At 42.7% G+C, this 18,451-nt stretch overlaps 1 protein-coding gene across 3 annotated transcripts in view; it reads left to right on the top strand.

Moving 5' to 3' along the window:
• The window catches only part of CARD11 (caspase recruitment domain family member 11), a 167,208-nt gene that overhangs the window by 23,427 nt on the left and 125,330 nt on the right, over positions 1-18,451 (top strand). For 2 of the 3 annotated variants that reach the window (XM_083153448.1, XM_083153446.1), the window contains exons 2-5: positions 4,572-4,781; positions 5,097-5,234; positions 8,624-8,949; positions 9,755-9,934. In XM_083153448.1, the coding sequence (XP_083009574.1) occupies positions 4,583-4,781; positions 5,097-5,234; positions 8,624-8,949; positions 9,755-9,934 (843 nt within the window). In that variant the 5' untranslated portion in view covers positions 4,572-4,582. The remainder of the gene's footprint in view (positions 1-4,571; positions 4,782-5,096; positions 5,235-8,623; positions 8,950-9,754; positions 9,935-18,451) is intronic. The other variant, XM_083153447.1, reaches the window with a different exon arrangement.

Raw genomic sequence — 18,451 nt, 5'->3', positions numbered from 1 at the left:
ACAATCTTTCTGCATTTTGCCAGGACATTGTCAAATGCACTGTTCTGAAAAGATACTGAGATAGGACCCTGGAGACTGTGTGCAGTGCAGGGGACGTCTTCAAAACAAGACAGATGTCTTGCAGCAGCAAACAACACATTTCTTTCGCTATCTGTGCTAAGTGTGACGACTTTATCTGAAATGTTCCACTCCTGTGCAACATGAATAAAATGTTCTGCGCATGTTTCAGCAAAATGTCTCTCTTCTGTTTTCATTACAGTCAGAGCATGTGAATGCAGCTCCCACTTTTCATCTATATAATGCACTGTAACTCCAATGTAATTATGGTTACCCAGAGATGTCCATTAGTCTCCAGTGAGAGCAACATGTGGTGTATGTTGTAACACTGTCACTTTTGTAGTCCTCTCCTTTTCATAAAACTCTGTATTCTTCTTCTGATGGTACATCTTGAGGGAGGCTCATATGTGCTGTCATTCGTTGCGATCCTAAGAATGTTCCTCAGACAGACATCTTCCACAATACTAATTGGCCTGCAACTTGTAGCTATCCACTTCACTAGGGGCCTTATTTTGGTTCATTCTTTCTGACAAAATCCTTCTTAGATGGGCAAAACCATGTGCACTGCAGGTGGGGCAGATGTAACATGTGCAGAGAGAATTAGATTTGGGTGGGGTTTTTCTTCAAAGTGAGATCTATATTGCAGTGTAAAAATAAAGCAGTCAGTATTTTCCCTGCACAGAAACAAAATTACTCACCCAAATCTAATTCTCTCTGCACATGTTACATCTGCCCCCCTGCAGTGCACATGGTTTTGTCCATCTAAGAAGGATTTTGACAGAAAGAATGAACCAAAATAAGGCCCTAGGTTATTTGTTAGCTTTTCTTGCTTTTGTTTATCTATACTTCTCCCATATGTTGTGTCCAGCGTAGTCTGCCGAAGCCTCACTCCACTGTTTGCTTTGCTGGGTGATTTTTACGAATCAACACTGTGTATTGCATTTAAAGTTACTTATGTATTATCTGGGCTCCCATGTTAAATGCACCCCATTTTTTCATACCCCTACTATCCAACTACGCATGGAGTTGATGTTATATTGGCCCTTATTCTGGTTGGTGCGGATATATCCGCGTGCGTTCGTTCCGCCGATGTTTTGTGTTTGCGCATGTGCAGAGGCATATCTGCGCATGTGCGAAAGGGACATACGTCCAAATTCCGCATGAATTGTTTACACTATGAACAGGGGGAGGAGAGGGGCGTGAAGGGCTGTTTGGCCTCATTAACATATGCATACGCCCCGCGTTTCATGGGCGTTCCCATGAAAATGCTGGGCGTACGTATGGTAATGTGGCCGTGACGCACGTGTAGGGGGCGGATAATATGACATTGCCGGATGTCAGTTGCCCGCCCAGATCCCTGCTTTTGCACGGAGAAATGCCCGAGTGGTCTGAGCTCGCGGGAGCTGCCTGACCACTCGGTCCTGCATTCGATGGTCTGCGACCATCGAATGATGGGGGAGGTTCCCAGAGATGGAGGAGGTGTATACATGAGAAATCCACTCGTGCTCCGTGCGGTCAGCGGCTTACCGCATTCGGACGGAGTGAGCGATCCGTACGGAAGGCGGGGTTTAGGACGCACGGTCCTGGCCGCATATTCGGCTCCGGCCGCACAGACCAGAATAAGGCCCATAGTGTGGAGAGCGCAGCGAGCCACCGTGCCCGAAGCATGGCCAGCGGACGCGGTCTCATAAGAAAAACGGGAGCCCAGATATTACATAAGTACCCATTTAAATTATACTTTATACGCAAAGTACTCCGGTGATAAGGCAATTCAACGTTGCAGTGTTTACAAATACAAATGGTTTTATCAACTCTGCCATCCTATCCCCCCCATCCCCAGTGACATACAGTACCCACCCTATCCCCCCATCCCTGGTGAACTGTACTACTCTGTTATTTATTTATTTATTTATTAGCAGTTTCTTATATAGCGCACACAGATTCCGCAGCGCTTTACAGAGAATATTTCACCATTCACATCAGTCCCTGCCCCAGTGGAGCTTACAATCTATATTCCCTACCACATGTACATGCACACACAGACATTCTAGGGTTATTTTTTTTTTGTTGGGAGCCAATTAACCTACCAGTATATTTTTGGATTGTGGGAGGAAACCGGAGTACCCGGAGGAAACCCACGCAAGTACGGGGAGAATATACAAACTCCGCACAGTTAGGGCCATGGTGGGTATTGAACCCATGACCTCAGTGCTGTGAGGCAGTAATGCTAACCATTACGCCATCCGTACTGCCTATATGGGGCCTGTTATGGGGCTGCAGTGGTATCCTCCCCTCATATACCCCTCTGCAAGTACCCCTCTGGAATGGCATCCTCCCCTCATGTACCCCTCTATTATGGGGCTGCAGTGGCATTCTCCCCTCATGTACCCCTCTGCAACTAATCCTCTAGTGTGGCATCCTCCCTTCATGAACCCCTCTGTTATGGGCCTCCATTGGCATCCTCCCCTCAAGTACCCCTCTGGTATGAGCCTGCAGTGGCATCCTCCCCTCAAGTACCCATCTGGTATGGGCCTGCAGTGGCATCCTCCCCACAAGTACCCCTTTGGTATGGGCCTGTCGTGGCACCCTTCCCTCAAGTACCCCTCTGGTATGGGCCTGCAGTGGCATCCTCCCCAAGTACTATTCATGGATTACCCACTACACAGACTACACAGTATCCTTAATTGCCTTATCCTAGCGTACTGCAAGTGCTGCAGCACATTCGTGGGGATATAGGCAGCTGCGTCCTGGTGTCCTCCAAGTGCTGGCGTGCTTGTTCCAAGCCTGGTGATATATGCTGAATTCTAGCTGCTGCTTAGAATGAACTGTGACTTTTGAAGTGACACCTACCTTTGATGTGATACTGTATATCAATGATATTTTCATGTTATGGATGGGTGGGCCAGATACTTTGTCTAGTCTACTGGTTGACATCAATGCAGGTACCTACACCATTAAATATACAGCAACGTAGCAGTTTCTATTAGAGCCAAAAGGATTAGTATCAACGTCTTTTTCAAAGATGTCGGCAGGAATACCTTTCTGATGGCATCAAGCCATTTCCCCGCCCCGCCCCGCATTGAAACGTGGTTTACCACGGTCACAAATGATGCGGGTAGCCAGGAACATCAGTAATCCCCTGGAGATTGAGTCACGTCTTGATACTTTAGTCACCAAATTTGTCTTAAGAGGATTTGACTATCTCACTTTATTAGAACAAAAAAAGCAAATGTTGGAGATTCAGAGAAAATTCAGCTTTTTACTCCTAAGATCAGAGATCCTCAGGCAGTATTTCCGTGGTCCAGTTCCTTTACAATGGCCAGTCCTGTGACTCCACAGGCAACCAATGCCCTGTGGCCGATCATCAAAACCGACCCTGATTTACCAGGGTTAAATAGAGGTATTCCAAAACCACCGAATACATACACTAAACCCCTGGGCTGCTACAGCTGCATTTCTTGTGCAACATGTAAGCACCTGGTTGTTTGTAAGCAATTTAAACATCCCCATTCCCCTAAGGCAGGGGTGTCAAACTCAAATTCATCGGGGGGCCGCATCAGCAGTTTGGTCACCCTCAAAGGGCCGGTTGTATCTGTAGGACTATGTGTCCACTCTTTATTATCATAAATTATTGTCACTGCATTCATTTATTGTATACTCAGCAGTAGCATTTCCCTCCTGCTATTGCTGTGAACTGCAGTGCATTAGGGCACACGCTGCCTGCATAGGGGGACAGCACTCAGTCTTAGGGCATATGTCCTGCTTATTATCATGGGACACAGCAATTAATGATGGGCTGCAATGTGCCAGTGCACACACACACACATAGGCAGAGAGTTTGACACTTACCCGCTCTGATGCGTCCACTCCAGTCTGAGCTGCTCCACCACCAAGGACACAGCTGCGCTCTCACACAGGCGCATTTCCCACTCCCTCCTGTGAGTAGTGCTCCTCGCACTATCTATCCAGGAGTGGGGGCAGCGTGCTACTGTTCACTGTGCAGTGCACTCTCAGCAGTAAGTGACCTGGAGCGCACAGCAGCAGCACCATTCACCACGATGGACCTGCTCTTTCCTCTCTCTGGCTCCTATACAGCAGGTGGGAGCGGAGGAGGGGTTGACGACCGGCAGCACTGCGCTAGAGGGTAGACGTTCTCTGGCTTGTAGGCTGCCGCGCATGCGCTGAAGAGGCGGCTTTCTTGTTTAAAAAAAATCGAGAATAAAAGGTGAAGGCTGGCGGCGGCTGCGCGGGCCACATGAAGAGGTCTGGCGGGCCGCATTTGGCCTGCGGGCCTTGTGTTTGACACCCCTGCCCTAAGGTATTCGATATCACGCATGTCTTGACATGTAAAATGTCACACACTGTTTACATGATTGTGTACCCATGCCCTTGGAGAAGGGACAGTATCATAGACATGGCTATTTTGATATGCTGATTAGATTCATTATTTCAACATTTTTTTCTCACTGTTGATGATGTTCCAATAAAAAAATTTTTTACATTGTTATCTATAGAATAATACAAAATGGAGAATGAAGTTGATGCCTTACAAAACGATGAAAATGAATTGTGGGAAAACATTGAATCCAATCGGAATATGCTCAGCCGCTACATTAATCCTGCAAAGTTGACACCATACTTGCGACAGTGTAAGGTCATCGATGAGCAGGATGAGGAAGAAGTCCTCAACTCTTTGCTATTTTTATCTAGAACCACACGCTCAGGTACGCTTTGCTCATGAAATGCTTATTGTATACCATTCCCCCACCGGCGATGATCCGGTGCGTGCGGAGGTACAGTATATAATTTTTTTGTTGTTGAATCTAATTACATGCATGTACAATGCATAATTCAAACAAAAATGTGTGCGCAGTATTAGTGTGCACTTGGTTAACCTATTGTAACATGTAGCTTTATATAGAGCCCTTCATTTATAACTGATCATCTGACTTTAGATTTGTCTTATGTCAAAGAAAAGTATTAAATAAAAGTGACAATATGTGGCACAGAAATTCTTACTTATTGTTTTTGCCTGGCAGGGCGACTCTTAGACATTCTCCAAACAAAAGGACAAAGGGGATATATTGTCTTTTTGGAAAGTCTTGAATTTTACTACCCAGAACTCTACAAGCTGGTAACAGGAAAAGAGCCAACTAGAAGGTTTTCCACCATAGTCGGTGAGTAAGAGGTGCTCATACTATAAATCATTGTGCTGTGTAAAGCTCTACTTGCACTCTTTGTGTGTATTTTTAACAGACTAAACTAATTCTAATATAAAGTATTATTGCCTCAAAAGACATTTAAGAGAGAATGCTCAGTCCTTGTAGCAAAGACCATTTCATATACCGAAAATCTCAAGGTAAGTGAATTAAAAAAACAGAAATAGGGACAGAGCTGAAAAGTTGATCTATGGGTGATTTTCCATGTTGTTTAGTAGGAATCTGTTATTGAGGGTAATTGAGTACTGATCGCTGAGCTGCTACTTTTCGGAGCCCAGGTACACACTACCTTGCCAGTGTGTAATCCCACCCATGTGCAAGGTTGCGAGTGGCAACGCAGCCTTGAAAAGAACTGCAAATCCATACACATTCACCCACCATTTATTGATGTTTCCCCCTCACCTCCCGTGTGTGCAGTGGCTGTGTAGCCACAGACTTGTTTGGCGGTGAAGCTTGGGAGATCAGAGCTGGTGCTGATGCTAGAGGGCCTCCCTTCAAATGCTTGGGTCCTATCTGCGTTTTTCCCGAACAGCTACAATCCGTGTGCACGTGCAGTGCTTCAATAATCACCAGAGCTGAAGCCTGCGCCCCACCGACTGTGGGTGCATTATACATTATGGATATTTATTTATTTATTTAAATAAAAATGTTCAGTAAAGTGACAAAAAATAACTAAGAAAGCATAAAAAATATAACAAGGAAAATTGTTGCTGATGGACCCCATGGAAGCCCTAACTAATAGGTTAAGTCTAGGCTGGTGTAATTAGAGACAGGAAAAGTTACATTTAGGTGATTATAGATAGATTCTAGAACATATCCACTTATGCTTCCTGGCATCTTGGAAGAACCTCCTAAGCTTTGTAAAAATTAGGCTGCAATGGAGTCTTGAGGAAAATAAATAATTGGTACTTGTGTAGTTTCACGGCGCCAGTTTGGCCGTGCGTCTGAGTCCCCTTGCGGGGCTTGTTGCGCTCACCCACGCTACTGGCTCGGTGGCTCGCTACGCTATCTAAAATCAACTCCATGCCAACGTGGATAGTGGGGGTATGAACTATCCACTTTGGCAAGGAGTTTATTTTGTTTATTTTAGAAAGTTTGCTGAGCGCAGAACCCGGAAGTAGGGCACGGCCATGCTGGCGCCATGAAACGACACAAGTACCAAATAATTTAATAATTGCCACTTTCTTTCTTGGACACTCTGGCAATCCTAACCATTTGGAATGTACCAAAGCAGTGTTAGGGAGGGTGGGCTTAAAAGAAATAACCACACATGGTTGTAGTGCTCGATAACAAAAAAAAAGGTTATTGACAACCTTGTACACTTTTCACCAAAACTGGATTTATTAACTTGTCATAATATCCAGCACATAAAGCTGAACAAATGTGTGTGGAGGGAACCACACTGCAGCTTTGCAATGTTCCATTATTGACACTTGAGCTTTCCTTGCTCCTTAACTCTTTGAAGTGCAAATTCTCAGCTAAAAATGCCAGCGTCGCTCACATTTGTTACATAAATTCAAATAAAAAATGTTGTGCGGAAATATATTCTATTTCTTATATAAGGTAAACATTACAGGTCATTGAGATGAATAAAAATTTTGCTCGCCAATTTTCACATGTATTTTGACAAATTCACTAGGCACGGAAAGGGTTAAGGTGCTAGCCATATAAGGAGCTGGCTCTTCTGACGGACCTGCTTCATCCTAACCAGAGGATCCGAGGATGCACAGACTATGGCCCTGCAGTGCATATGGTTTTGTCCATTAGAAAGTGAATTTGCCTTTGTGAGTGAACCAGGCAGCGTGTAGCTGCTCTTCTTCCTCATTAGCTCATGATTTATATGAAAAACAACAGGTTTTACATATTAATTCTAGATTTGTCCTTAGTACAACTTTATCTGGAAATGGTTTAGGTTTCCTTTTTTGAAGAATGGTGTGAGCATGAACTTGTACCTTCAAACAGGGTTGCTATCACCTGCACCACTCACCAACCACCACATTCACCCCCAGTGTTTGTGCATCTGTAAAGCTGGGTACACATATGTACAATTTCCTTTTTCTTGCGACCGTTCGATCGACCGAATACACGTTCGGCCGTCCAAAACATACGACCGTTCTGCGCGTACACATATGTACAATTTTACTTGCGACGTCCGATGTACTCCCGTCCAAACAATCGCAAGAAGAAGTATATGAGAGACCCTGTAACCCTTTGCCTGCTGTTTTAACTAATGTCTGTTTAATGCCTCACTGCTCAACACTTTAGACGCATCACTTTAAGACATTAATCAATGTTGAAGTTTTAATAGAGTGGGCTGGAAGCTCTTTTCAGGGCACCATAAAACACTATTAAAACTTCAACATTGATTAATGTCTTAAAGTGATGCGTCTAAAGTGTTGAGCAGTGAGACATTAAACACACATTAGTTAAAACAGCAGGCAAAGGGTTACAGGGTCTCTCATAATGCAGCATACCACCGTGCTTTGTCAAACTGTCAAGCATATCGATCGAAGGTGCGTACACACTTCACTTTTGTTCCGATATGGAGCCGTCCTGTCGGATGAAATATTAAGCAGCAAAGAACCTTCGACCGACCGACCGTGGACGGCCAAGAGCGTTTTTGGCCGTTTATCGGTCGCACAGCAGCAATTGGGACAGCGTACACACCTATACAATCGAACGACCGTTTGCCCCCAGATTGGAAGAACGGCCCGACGATTGTATATATGTGTACCCAGCTTAAGTTATTAAATGCATATTTCACAGGAAAAATAGTAGTTACTTATCAGAGAAGAAGTTACTCCTATGTAGATCAACTCTTATACAAGGCAATAGCAGGGCACTTCTATACCTGTGCTTTCCAACACCACCCCTAGAACATACAGTATGCCATGATGTCACGTGGAGTGCATGGGAGCAGCCAGAGAGCTGGACACAGAAGCTTCTTAATGATGCACTAGTAAGTGTCTTTCCATTCTAGGCACCTCACAAACCCAAGATTGCTTTTCACACTGGATGGTGCACTGGTTGCATACCCCTTATTATTGTTTACTGCCTATTTCTGTCTCAATATCTGTTTGCCTTCAGCAGAGACGCAATTGCTAGTTTCAGCTAAAATAATAATGATGTACTTAATTAAATGCCATTCTTGTTTGCATAAAAAGTAATGAAGTTCCAAAAGATGAGGCATGATAAAGCACATTAGCTTCCATGAAAAATGGAACCAACCACTGGGATATAGTGTTGGGCAGATGTGGCTACAGAAAGTCAAGTAAAGATGATACTGTATATAGAAGCTCTTAAACAAGAGTCCATGCTGATGCTCATGCTATTGTTCCTTTTTGTAGTAGAAGAGGGGCATGAAGCTCTCACACAGTTCCTGATGAATGAAGTCATCAAGTTGCAGCAGCAGTTAAAGACAAAAGAAGTGCAGAAATGTGAACTTGTGGCTAACTCAAGACAACTAGAAGATGAGCGGAAGCAATTAAAGCTTGTTAACTTAGAGCTTGTAACATTTCAGGATCGTTACAACAAAATGAAAGAAGAGAGAAACAACTGTAATGATGAGTTAATCAAAGTAAAGGATGATAATTATAACTTAGCCATGAGATTTGCTCAACTCAGTGAGGAAAAGAACATGGCTGTTATGAGGAGTCGAGATTTGCAACTTGAGGTTTGTATTCACTTTAAATGTGTTTCTAATTATGAATTGTAATGTCAGTTTCTCAATCGTCCTGCACAGCATTTCCCATTGCTGCTGCGATTGGGCCACACGTATCAAGCTTCAGGAAGCATGGCTCTCCAGAGGTAGGCCCTTTAAGCAAACTCCATTTTTAGATGTCAGCCATTGAAGCATATTGGCTACAGTTATGCAAAGCGGGCAGGAGAGGGATTTCTAAAGGCAGTGGCACCTAGGCCATGCGCAGCCAGATGACTTTTCTGACTTGGCTGATGTACCGTAGCCTGCATGCAATGTCTGATTCTGATTGGTCCTAAGGTAGGTAAGTAATGGATGATAGAGGTCAATATTATACATAGTGCATGCAATCCCTAAAACCTCTTATTTGGAGGCCATCATACATACATATAGAGCCATCCTCATCTAGCCCTTTATTAGGATTAAGTGAGCCAGGGCTGTCAGACTTAATCCTATGATAATCCCCTACTGTATTGTTCTAGGTATTGTATTGCAGCTGAGAACAATAGGCCTTGGTGAGCCATGGGCCACCATGGCTATCCAGAGATGGCTAGGTGAAGAAGACTCCATCTGTATACAGTAATGCATATACTACTACAGGGAAAATACGCTCTAAATGTCATTACTTTAAATAATAGTATTTTGCTTTATTTGAACTTTAAATCACATTTGCATGTGTTGGAGAACTGTTAAATAAATAAAAAACACTAGCCTGATTCCTGCTAATAAAAATGATCTTCAGCTAGATGATATGTTGCACCCTGTTGTTAACTGAATGCAGATTGATCGCATACAGCATCATTTGAACAAAGTAGAAGAGGAGTGTAAACTGGAAAGAAACCAATCCCTTAAACTAAAAAATGACATTGAGAATCGTCCAAAGAGGGAGCAGATGATGGAACTTGAGCGCGAAAATGAAATGCTAAAGACGAAAATTCAAGAGTTTCAATCTATACTTCAGGTACTTATTCAGTTACCCCACATACTGTCTTTTATGTAAAGGACCACTAAACATGAACACCAGTTACATCATACAACAGAGCTGATAATGGGCCGAATTCAGCTTGGGTTTTATTTTTGAGAGGAATTGCACAGGGCAAGGCTGCTCTGCATGCTAACTCCCACCGCACAATGTGTGCATCATTATCGTGTGAGCGCTTTGCTTTATCATCATTATCTCCCTGGCAAAGCAGCCATTTTTGGGGGTCGCAGAGGCTGCGTGCGATGTCATGCTGCCACCGCACCCCCCCCTTAGATGATCTGGACCCCCTCAATGGTCACTAGCTGCCCCATTGCTTTGCTCTAGACTGCGGCCACAGTTTCAGGCTCGCTCATGTGCAAATCTGCAAAAATCGCTATCTGTAATTTTTGCAGATCTGCGTGGCTCAATTAGCCAAACCATCCTTTAAAATATAGTTAGTCAGGTTTTGAGACTCCATCAGTATTAATGAAATTTTACAGTTGTGAGGGTGACTTCCTGCCTGTATGTATTCAGTTACAATAAATGATTTGCTGTGTGTGTGTGTGTGTGTGTGTGTGTGTGTGTGTGTGTGTGTGTGTGTGTGTGTGTGTGGTCCAGACGTGCCCCTCAGGAACAGGGGAAACCACACAAGCTGCACTCTGTTTTCATTACGCACCTCTCCAGTGTCCAGTAGTGTATGCAAAATGAGGCTGCTGTGCCTTTTTCCTGGAGTCCTGCGCATGCGTATTTGGGGAGAATCGCTGGGAAAATGGCCACCACACAAATTGAGCATGCCCAGAAGACTAATACCACCAGGGCCAGATTGGGATGGAAAACCAGCTCAGGAAATTTCTGGAAGCAGCCCCTATGGAGGCGGGTCTGTTGAAGGGCTGGTTACCCTCCTCATAGGACATAATCCTGAGTTAGAAACAGTTGCAGATGTATTTTGTGTCTTTTCCTGCAGATGTGGGTGTGACTTTATGCTTATTCCACTGCAATGCCCTTTTCTGGTGTCCTGGGCAGATTGGAAATTTAAAGTGGCTCTGAAAAAATGTCCAAAAAAGAAGTCACTTTAAATGCTCACATCACCACCTTGATCCATTCTACCTCCTAACACACCCACACCACCCATCTGTCAACCTCTACCCTCTCCCAGCCACAGGCAGCCCCACGGGCAAACCAGACCACGTCCCTGTAGCTTTCACTACCAGTCTGCTCCTAAGTACCACTCTACAATCTACTAGTGCCCGATGCCATGACATTGACTATGCTGGCAGCTGGCAAGAGAGAGGCGGCGGTCCCAGTTGGACACTGCACACAGGCCCCTCCTCTCTTAATACACCACTACCTTCCAATAGTTAATTTCAGCTATGGCAATGAGCTAATAAGTATACAATGGAAACTGAAGACAGACCATAGTGATTCCACAGTTCATTGTGTTAAATAAGAATGTCTAAAAAAAAAAAAAAAAACATGAATCCTAATTTACATATTATCATTTCTGTATCTTATTGTACTGTAAGATCTTTTCCTTTGTGTGATCTGTTATGGTTGTAAATTTCCCTATGCTTATCTGAATGTACAGCTGTCTAATAATATCTAACAGTCTAACGTTACAAAGGAAGCACATGCTTTCAGCATTTTATTATTTAATGTTGGGAATATACTCATTATTTTACATGCCCATTTAAAAAGAACATACTGTAGTACGTTTTCATTCATTATGTATTAAATAGCTTTATATATTTTTCTATATATTAGTAAATGTAGATGACAGACAAAAAAGTACAAACAACAATAGAATGCATATGAAAATAAATAGTACAGGAAATCAAAAATACATGTCATCACGGAAAACCGTAAACCACAGTACAAGGAATGATACCAAATAATCACTAAAGCTATACACTCTAGTCAAAATTACACAATAAATGACATCACACCAGGGTCCTGATTCAGGCTTGTTAGCAAGGCTGCAATTTTTGCAGATGGACAAAACCATGCTGCGCTACAGGTGGGGCAGATGTAACATGTGCAGAGAGAGTTACATTTAGGGAAACTTATTTTGTTTCTGTGCAGGGTAAATACTGGCTACTTTCAGTTAGACCATACCTCACCCAAATCTAACTCTCTCTGCACATATTACATTTGCCTCACCTGCAGTGCAACTTGATTTTGTCCATCTGCAAAAAGGTATGCAGTCGATAGGTTGACACTAACTAGGTTGACACTCAATAGGTCAATAGGTCAACCACTATTGGTCAACACCATAAAAAGGTCGATATGGCTTGGGTCAACAGGGACAAAAGGACAACATGAAAAAGGTTTAAATAAGTTTTTCACTTTTTTTCCCCCTAAACAGGTGTTTTTTTCATACTTAACTATCTACGGGGACAGGGTTCGGTTTTGGGGCCCATTTTGTTTAACATTTTTATTAACGATATTGGGATAGGGTTACTCAGCAATGTATCCATCTTTGCGGACGATACAAAACTTAGCAAAGTCATCAAATCACCAGAATATGTCACCATGCTTCAAAATGATCTTGCAATTCTAGATGAGTGGGCAAAAAAATGGAAGATGAGGTTCAATGTAGATAAATGTAAGGTTATGCACCTTGGGAGACACAACCAGTGTGCAAGTTACAACCTTAGCGGAGAGGAACTGGGTAATTCCATACTTGAAAAGGATCTAGGAGTCCAAATAGACAGCAAACTGGGATGTAGTGCCCATTGTAATGTAGCTACAAAAAAGGCCAACAAAATTCTGGCATGTATTAAGAGGGGAATGGAAACTAGGGACTCATGGGTAATTATGCCACTGTATAAAGCATTGGTGAGACCTCACCTCGAGTACGGAGTACAGTTCTGGGCCCCACACTATAAAAAGGACATCATAGAATTAGAAAAAGTCCAAAGGCGAGCAACAAAGCTTATTAGGGGAATGGAGAATTTAAGCTACAGGGAGAGATTAAGCAATTTGGGACTATTTACATTAGAAAAGAGACGTTTAAGGGGGGACATGCTCAACATGTACAAGTATATCAAGGGCCAATATAAGGAACTGTCACACACCCTCTTTTCTACTAGAAAGGAATCTAGGACGCGAGGGCATGAGTATAGATTAGAAGAAAAAAGATTTCATTCAGCTAGTAGAAAGAATTTCTTTACGGTCAGAACAGTCAAACTCTGGAACTCACTTCCCAGAGAGGTGGTAACGGCTGGTTCATTAAATGCGTTCAAGGCAAAGTTGGACAAACATTTACTGGAGAAAAACATCCATGGGTACAAATAAGAAATATAATTTGTCTGTAAAATACCAGAACCTACCAAATCAGCAATGGATATCTATACCAAGTTGAACTAGATGGACGCAAGTCTTTTTTCAGCCTTACCTACTATGTAACTATGTAACTATGTGCTGAGCGAAGCATGGTGAGTGAAGCAAGCCATGCGAGGGGACTCCTGTCAACCTTTTTCATGTCGTTGCTTGATTTGACCTTTTGTTCCTGGCATCCTAAGACATGTCAACTTTTTTAAGGTGCCAACATATGGCCTCTCCACCAACAGTGGTCAATCTATTGACTGACAACCTAAATTGGTCCCCTTAATATGACCCATTCCCTGGCAAAAATTGCAGCCTTGCTAACAGGACTGAATTAGGTCATATATCCCTTTATTGATACATTAAATGTATCAAGCAAGAACATCTAATTACAGTAGTTACAATAATTAACAAAAAAGAAGGAAAGGGGATGGTGGTGGTGGGGGGAGGTGGCAGGATTGGGTTGGGAGGGAGAAGGAGGCACCATGCACCAGAGTCATAAACACATTTACAGGATGACAAGACCAAATGCGCCATATATGAGCTTTATGCAGCATATATACTAATAAGGACCATTCCAGGCATGGTAGATTTCTTTTAATAAATCTGTTTATTAGTTTTCCGACATTATAACGAAATAACACACACATATAAATACAAATACACGTATACATATATATATATATATATATATATGGACCTTAAAGGGCCGATCTTTCAACAGATTATAAATACGATAAAAAATGACCATTTGCCATGTACATAGTGTTATACAATCTGTTGCCTTATAATATATTAACTTCTGTTGATTTATAGCTATAATATCTTTTATCTTCTAGCTAATTATAAACCATGTGATATTTAATCTCTACAGCCCATACAATTCCTGGCTATAAAGGAAAACATATAACATACATCCAAAGAAAGGGATCTGCCACACGCCTCTCCTAGGACAGAAAATGGAGGCATATGGGGGGAAGGAAAGGGGATCTATTGGGAGAGCAGTAGAAAGTTATCCAAGCTCATCTCTCTATTTTTCTTAGTCCTTCCTTTTTCCCCTATTATCCCACTCCATTTACCCTGTTATTCGATCCCTTTATTATTAACCAGTCTTCCTGGATACTTTCACTTTTCCCCTCCCAGCATCCATTAAGACCCGGTCAAAAATACAAACACAGACTTCACATTAACATAACACTACAATACAATGATTGGGGAAGGGGGGTGGGGGGATAGGTGTCTCTTTGGTCCAGACTATTCTACTCACATAGGTTCCGCTGTAACTAATTAGGGTCTCCCTATCCTTATGGTCGCATCAAATTATAGTGTTATGGAATTCTGCCCACGGCGTCCATACTTCCCTAAACAAGTCTAAATTCTCCTCTACTAGTCCTGCTAAATATTCCATTTGATATAGGTGCCACACCGTCTCTTTAATTATTGCCATGGATGGAACCCTGTTTGATTTCCAATAAGAGGCTATTTTTATTTTTGCGGCACTCAATATAAACCATATAAGTTTTTGGGATGATGTTTTGATCCCTGGAATTTTAAGAGGGAGCAAGACATATTCGGGGGACTTCGGAATCTCTATATTTGTAATTTGTTTGATTAAGTCAAAAACTAGTGTCCAAGTTTGTTGGATTTGTGGGCATGTCCCAAAGATATGTAATAAATCGCCTTTATGCCCACATCCACGCCAGCATAGGTCGCTGGTCCCGCTATCAGTGGCGTAACCACCGTGAGGCAGCCCCCGCGGTGGCTTGGAGGAGCAGCGCTGTGGTGGGCGCCTGTCAGCTGGTGGGCTGCGGGCACCTGTCAGCTGCGGCGAACTGGCATTTTGCCAGAAAACAAGATGGCCGCGGGTGGGCTGTCGCGCCGCGGGCAGCTCCTCCCATGGCTCAGGGCTCCGTCTGTCCTCCTCCCTGGTCCCCGACTCCCTAGCAGGCAGCACAGCAGCTGTCCTGAGGGTTGGTTTGGGGTGTGCGGTACGTTAGTGCGCTGTGCAGTGCCATGACTTGGACAATCAATGTACAGTAAGTTAAAAGTTTTACAGCCTGTCCTCCCCCCCGCCCTTCACTTGCTTTATTTATGGAGATGTTATATGTATATCTATAGTGTGTGGGTATATCTATATATATCTATATATATCTATATAGATATATATATATATCTATATAGATATAGATATATATATATATCTATATATATATATAGATATATATATATCTATATATATATATATATATATAGATCCCTCTCTCTAGCTATAATATATATATATATATATATATATGTATATGTGTGTGTGTATGTATGTATATATATATATATATATATATATATATATATATATATATATATATATATAAATAATTATACACATAATGGAAAAGATCCAGCACTCACTATCTCAGATGATAAGTGCCCCGGGTGCCTTCAATGGGTTAATAAATAGGAGTAATAAAGCAGTGTAGTTCATGTTACCTGCTGTTATGTTTTTGTATCACCACTAAAAACTATTACAGGTCCCCAGGAGTGACGCTGCTTTATTACCGCATATATATATATATATATATATATATATATATATGCCTGTGTGTGTGTATGTATGTATATATATATATATATATATATATATATATATACACATACTATATATACACACACACATATATAAAACTAGTGGCATTATGATGTGTGGCACAGAGTCAGGGGCATTACGGTGTCCGGTGTATAGTGTAAGGGACATTACGGTGTGTGGCGTAACGTTTAAGTGGCGTTACGGTTTGTGTCCCATGTGTAATGGGCATTACGGAGTGTCACATATTGTGTAATAGGCATTGCGGTGGGTGGCATATGTAATGGTCATTGTGGTGTGTGGCATATTGTGTAATGGGCATTGCGGTATGTGGCATGTTTAATGGGCATTGCGGTGTGTCAAATATTATGTAATGGTCATTGTGATAAGTGGCATAATGTGTAATGGACATTACTGTGTGTGGCATAATGTTTAAGGGAAATTAAGATGGGTGACATATTGTCTAGGAACAGCCCTGTTTATTTCACTAGAATGCTATTGGGGGGGGGGGGGGGCGCAGGAAACTTTTTTGGCTTGGGGGAGCAGATTTTATAGTTACGCCACTGCCCGCTATATATACGACTTAGTCTACTTGGAGTCAGGTACCACCGGGAATATATCTTAAAAGAGTTTTCTCTATAGCGGATTGACTGGGATACTGAAATCAAATTTTTTCTAATCCTCACCCAATCTTCCAGGGCTAGTTGTTTACCAAGCTCCAACTCCCATGCCAGTTCCTGTGGAAGGCGCTCCTGTTTACTATAATTTAGTAGTATTTGGTACACAGATGAAATAATACCCTTAAATGATGCCCTTTTCAAGCACAGTGTTTCCACTATCGTGTTGACTTGGTTCTTTCTCGCCTGTTGTGAGTGGGATAGGAAGCTATTTATCTGGCAGTATTGGTAAACACTTCTAGGTGAGATATCAAATTTTAGTACAATTTCTGCAAACGGCGGAAGTCTACCTGACATTTCTAATTCGTTTAGGAATAGTATATTAGTTTTTGACCAATTTTTCTTAAAGGATAATTCCTTACTTACTGGAAATTGGGGGTTATCCCACATTGGTAAAAGAGCATTGGGTGTATTTATAATCTTATATTCTTTAGTTATTTTATCCCACATGGACAGGGAGAATTCAATTACCGGATGAACTTTTTCCCTAATAGGTCTGCTTTTTTTCGGGATCCAGAGCAGTGTGGATATAGTTGACATGTTCGCTAATTGTGCCTCTAATTTGACCCATCTATGTGTTTCTTTACTTTAGTGCCACATCACCAATTGTGAAATTTGAGCTGCATAGAAATAAAGTTTAAAATTAGGGACTCCTAGCCCGCCTTCCCTAGTGGCATTCTGCAAAGTCTTAAACCGCACCCGTGGTCTTTTCCCAGACCATAAGAACATAGGCGAATCTAGGGGGTGGTCCGGGGGTGCACAGGACCACCCATTTTGTAGCTGAGGGAAGGGGCTTTCCAACGAGCCCAGCCCCGTGTCTCTAGCCCCCTGGGAACCGGAGATACGGCCAGGCAAAGCTGGAAAGTTTTCCCTATAGAATAACATGGGACCCACTAATTCCGACCCCCACCCAGTTCAATGGCTGCCAGTTCCCCCTTCGGCATCACTGAAGCTCGAGGTTGATCTCAGTCGAACCCAAATCGCTGGGCCTTCAATCTGATACCAGGCTGGATCCATATGGGTTAATTGGTTCCAGGATATTGAGGTTAAACCGGTTGTTTTTTTTTCATTTCTTAAATGTAATTTCATGACTCTTTATGTTTTTTGAGGGCAGATTTCTCTGGAACCAAACAGCCCAGTTTCACGGGACCAAAATCATTCAAAGCCAACTCAAAAGTTCTTCAATATGATACTGGTCTCATGTAAATGGGTCAGTTGGTTCCGAAGATATAGCTGGTTGGTTAAAGGGGGGTAGGAAGAGGGGAGTGTTTGTCTCTCCCCCTCATACCATAAAATGCAGGGACTAGGCTGGTGTATAAGGGGTCAGCCTGGGAATGTCCCTGCATGATCCTGGGACCATATTCCCGGGAAAATCCCTGCATTTTCTATTGTGAAAGGGGTATTATTTCAAACAGCCGTGACCTGCAGTGCTCTGAATACAGCCGGGCAGCCCCCTGCTCTCTGCCCAGCTGTCAATGACTGTTGCCCCTACAGCTTCCACTCCAATTCTTCTCAACGCTTTCACCTCAGCGCGCCCCCCCTTTAATCATGGGCGGCATCATGTGTAATGGGTACTATGGTGTGCGGCATCATGTGTAATGGGTACTATGGTGTGCGGCATCATGTGTAATGGGTACTATGATGTGCGGCATCATGTGTAATGGGTACTATGGTGTGCGGCATCATGTGTAATGGGTACTATGGTGTGTGGCATCATGTGTAATGGGTACTATGGTGTGTGGCATCATGTGTAATGGGTACTATGGTGTGCGGCATCATGTGTAATGGGTACTATGGTGTGCGGCATCATGTAAGAACCCCCTAGCAATGAGCACGTAGGTAAGCAGCACTTATGTGGCAAATATGTAATGGGCATTACAGTTTGATATGTATGTAATGGGCATCATGATGTGTGGCACAATGTGTAATGGGAAT

The sequence above is a fragment of the Crinia signifera genome, chromosome 7, assembly GCF_055691185.1.
Source record: "Crinia signifera chromosome 7, ASM5569118v1, whole genome shotgun sequence".
NCBI lineage: Eukaryota > Metazoa > Chordata > Amphibia > Anura > Myobatrachidae > Crinia > Crinia signifera.
The sequence above is the reverse complement of the archived record's forward strand: the minus strand, read 5'-3'. Positions and strand labels throughout refer to the sequence as shown.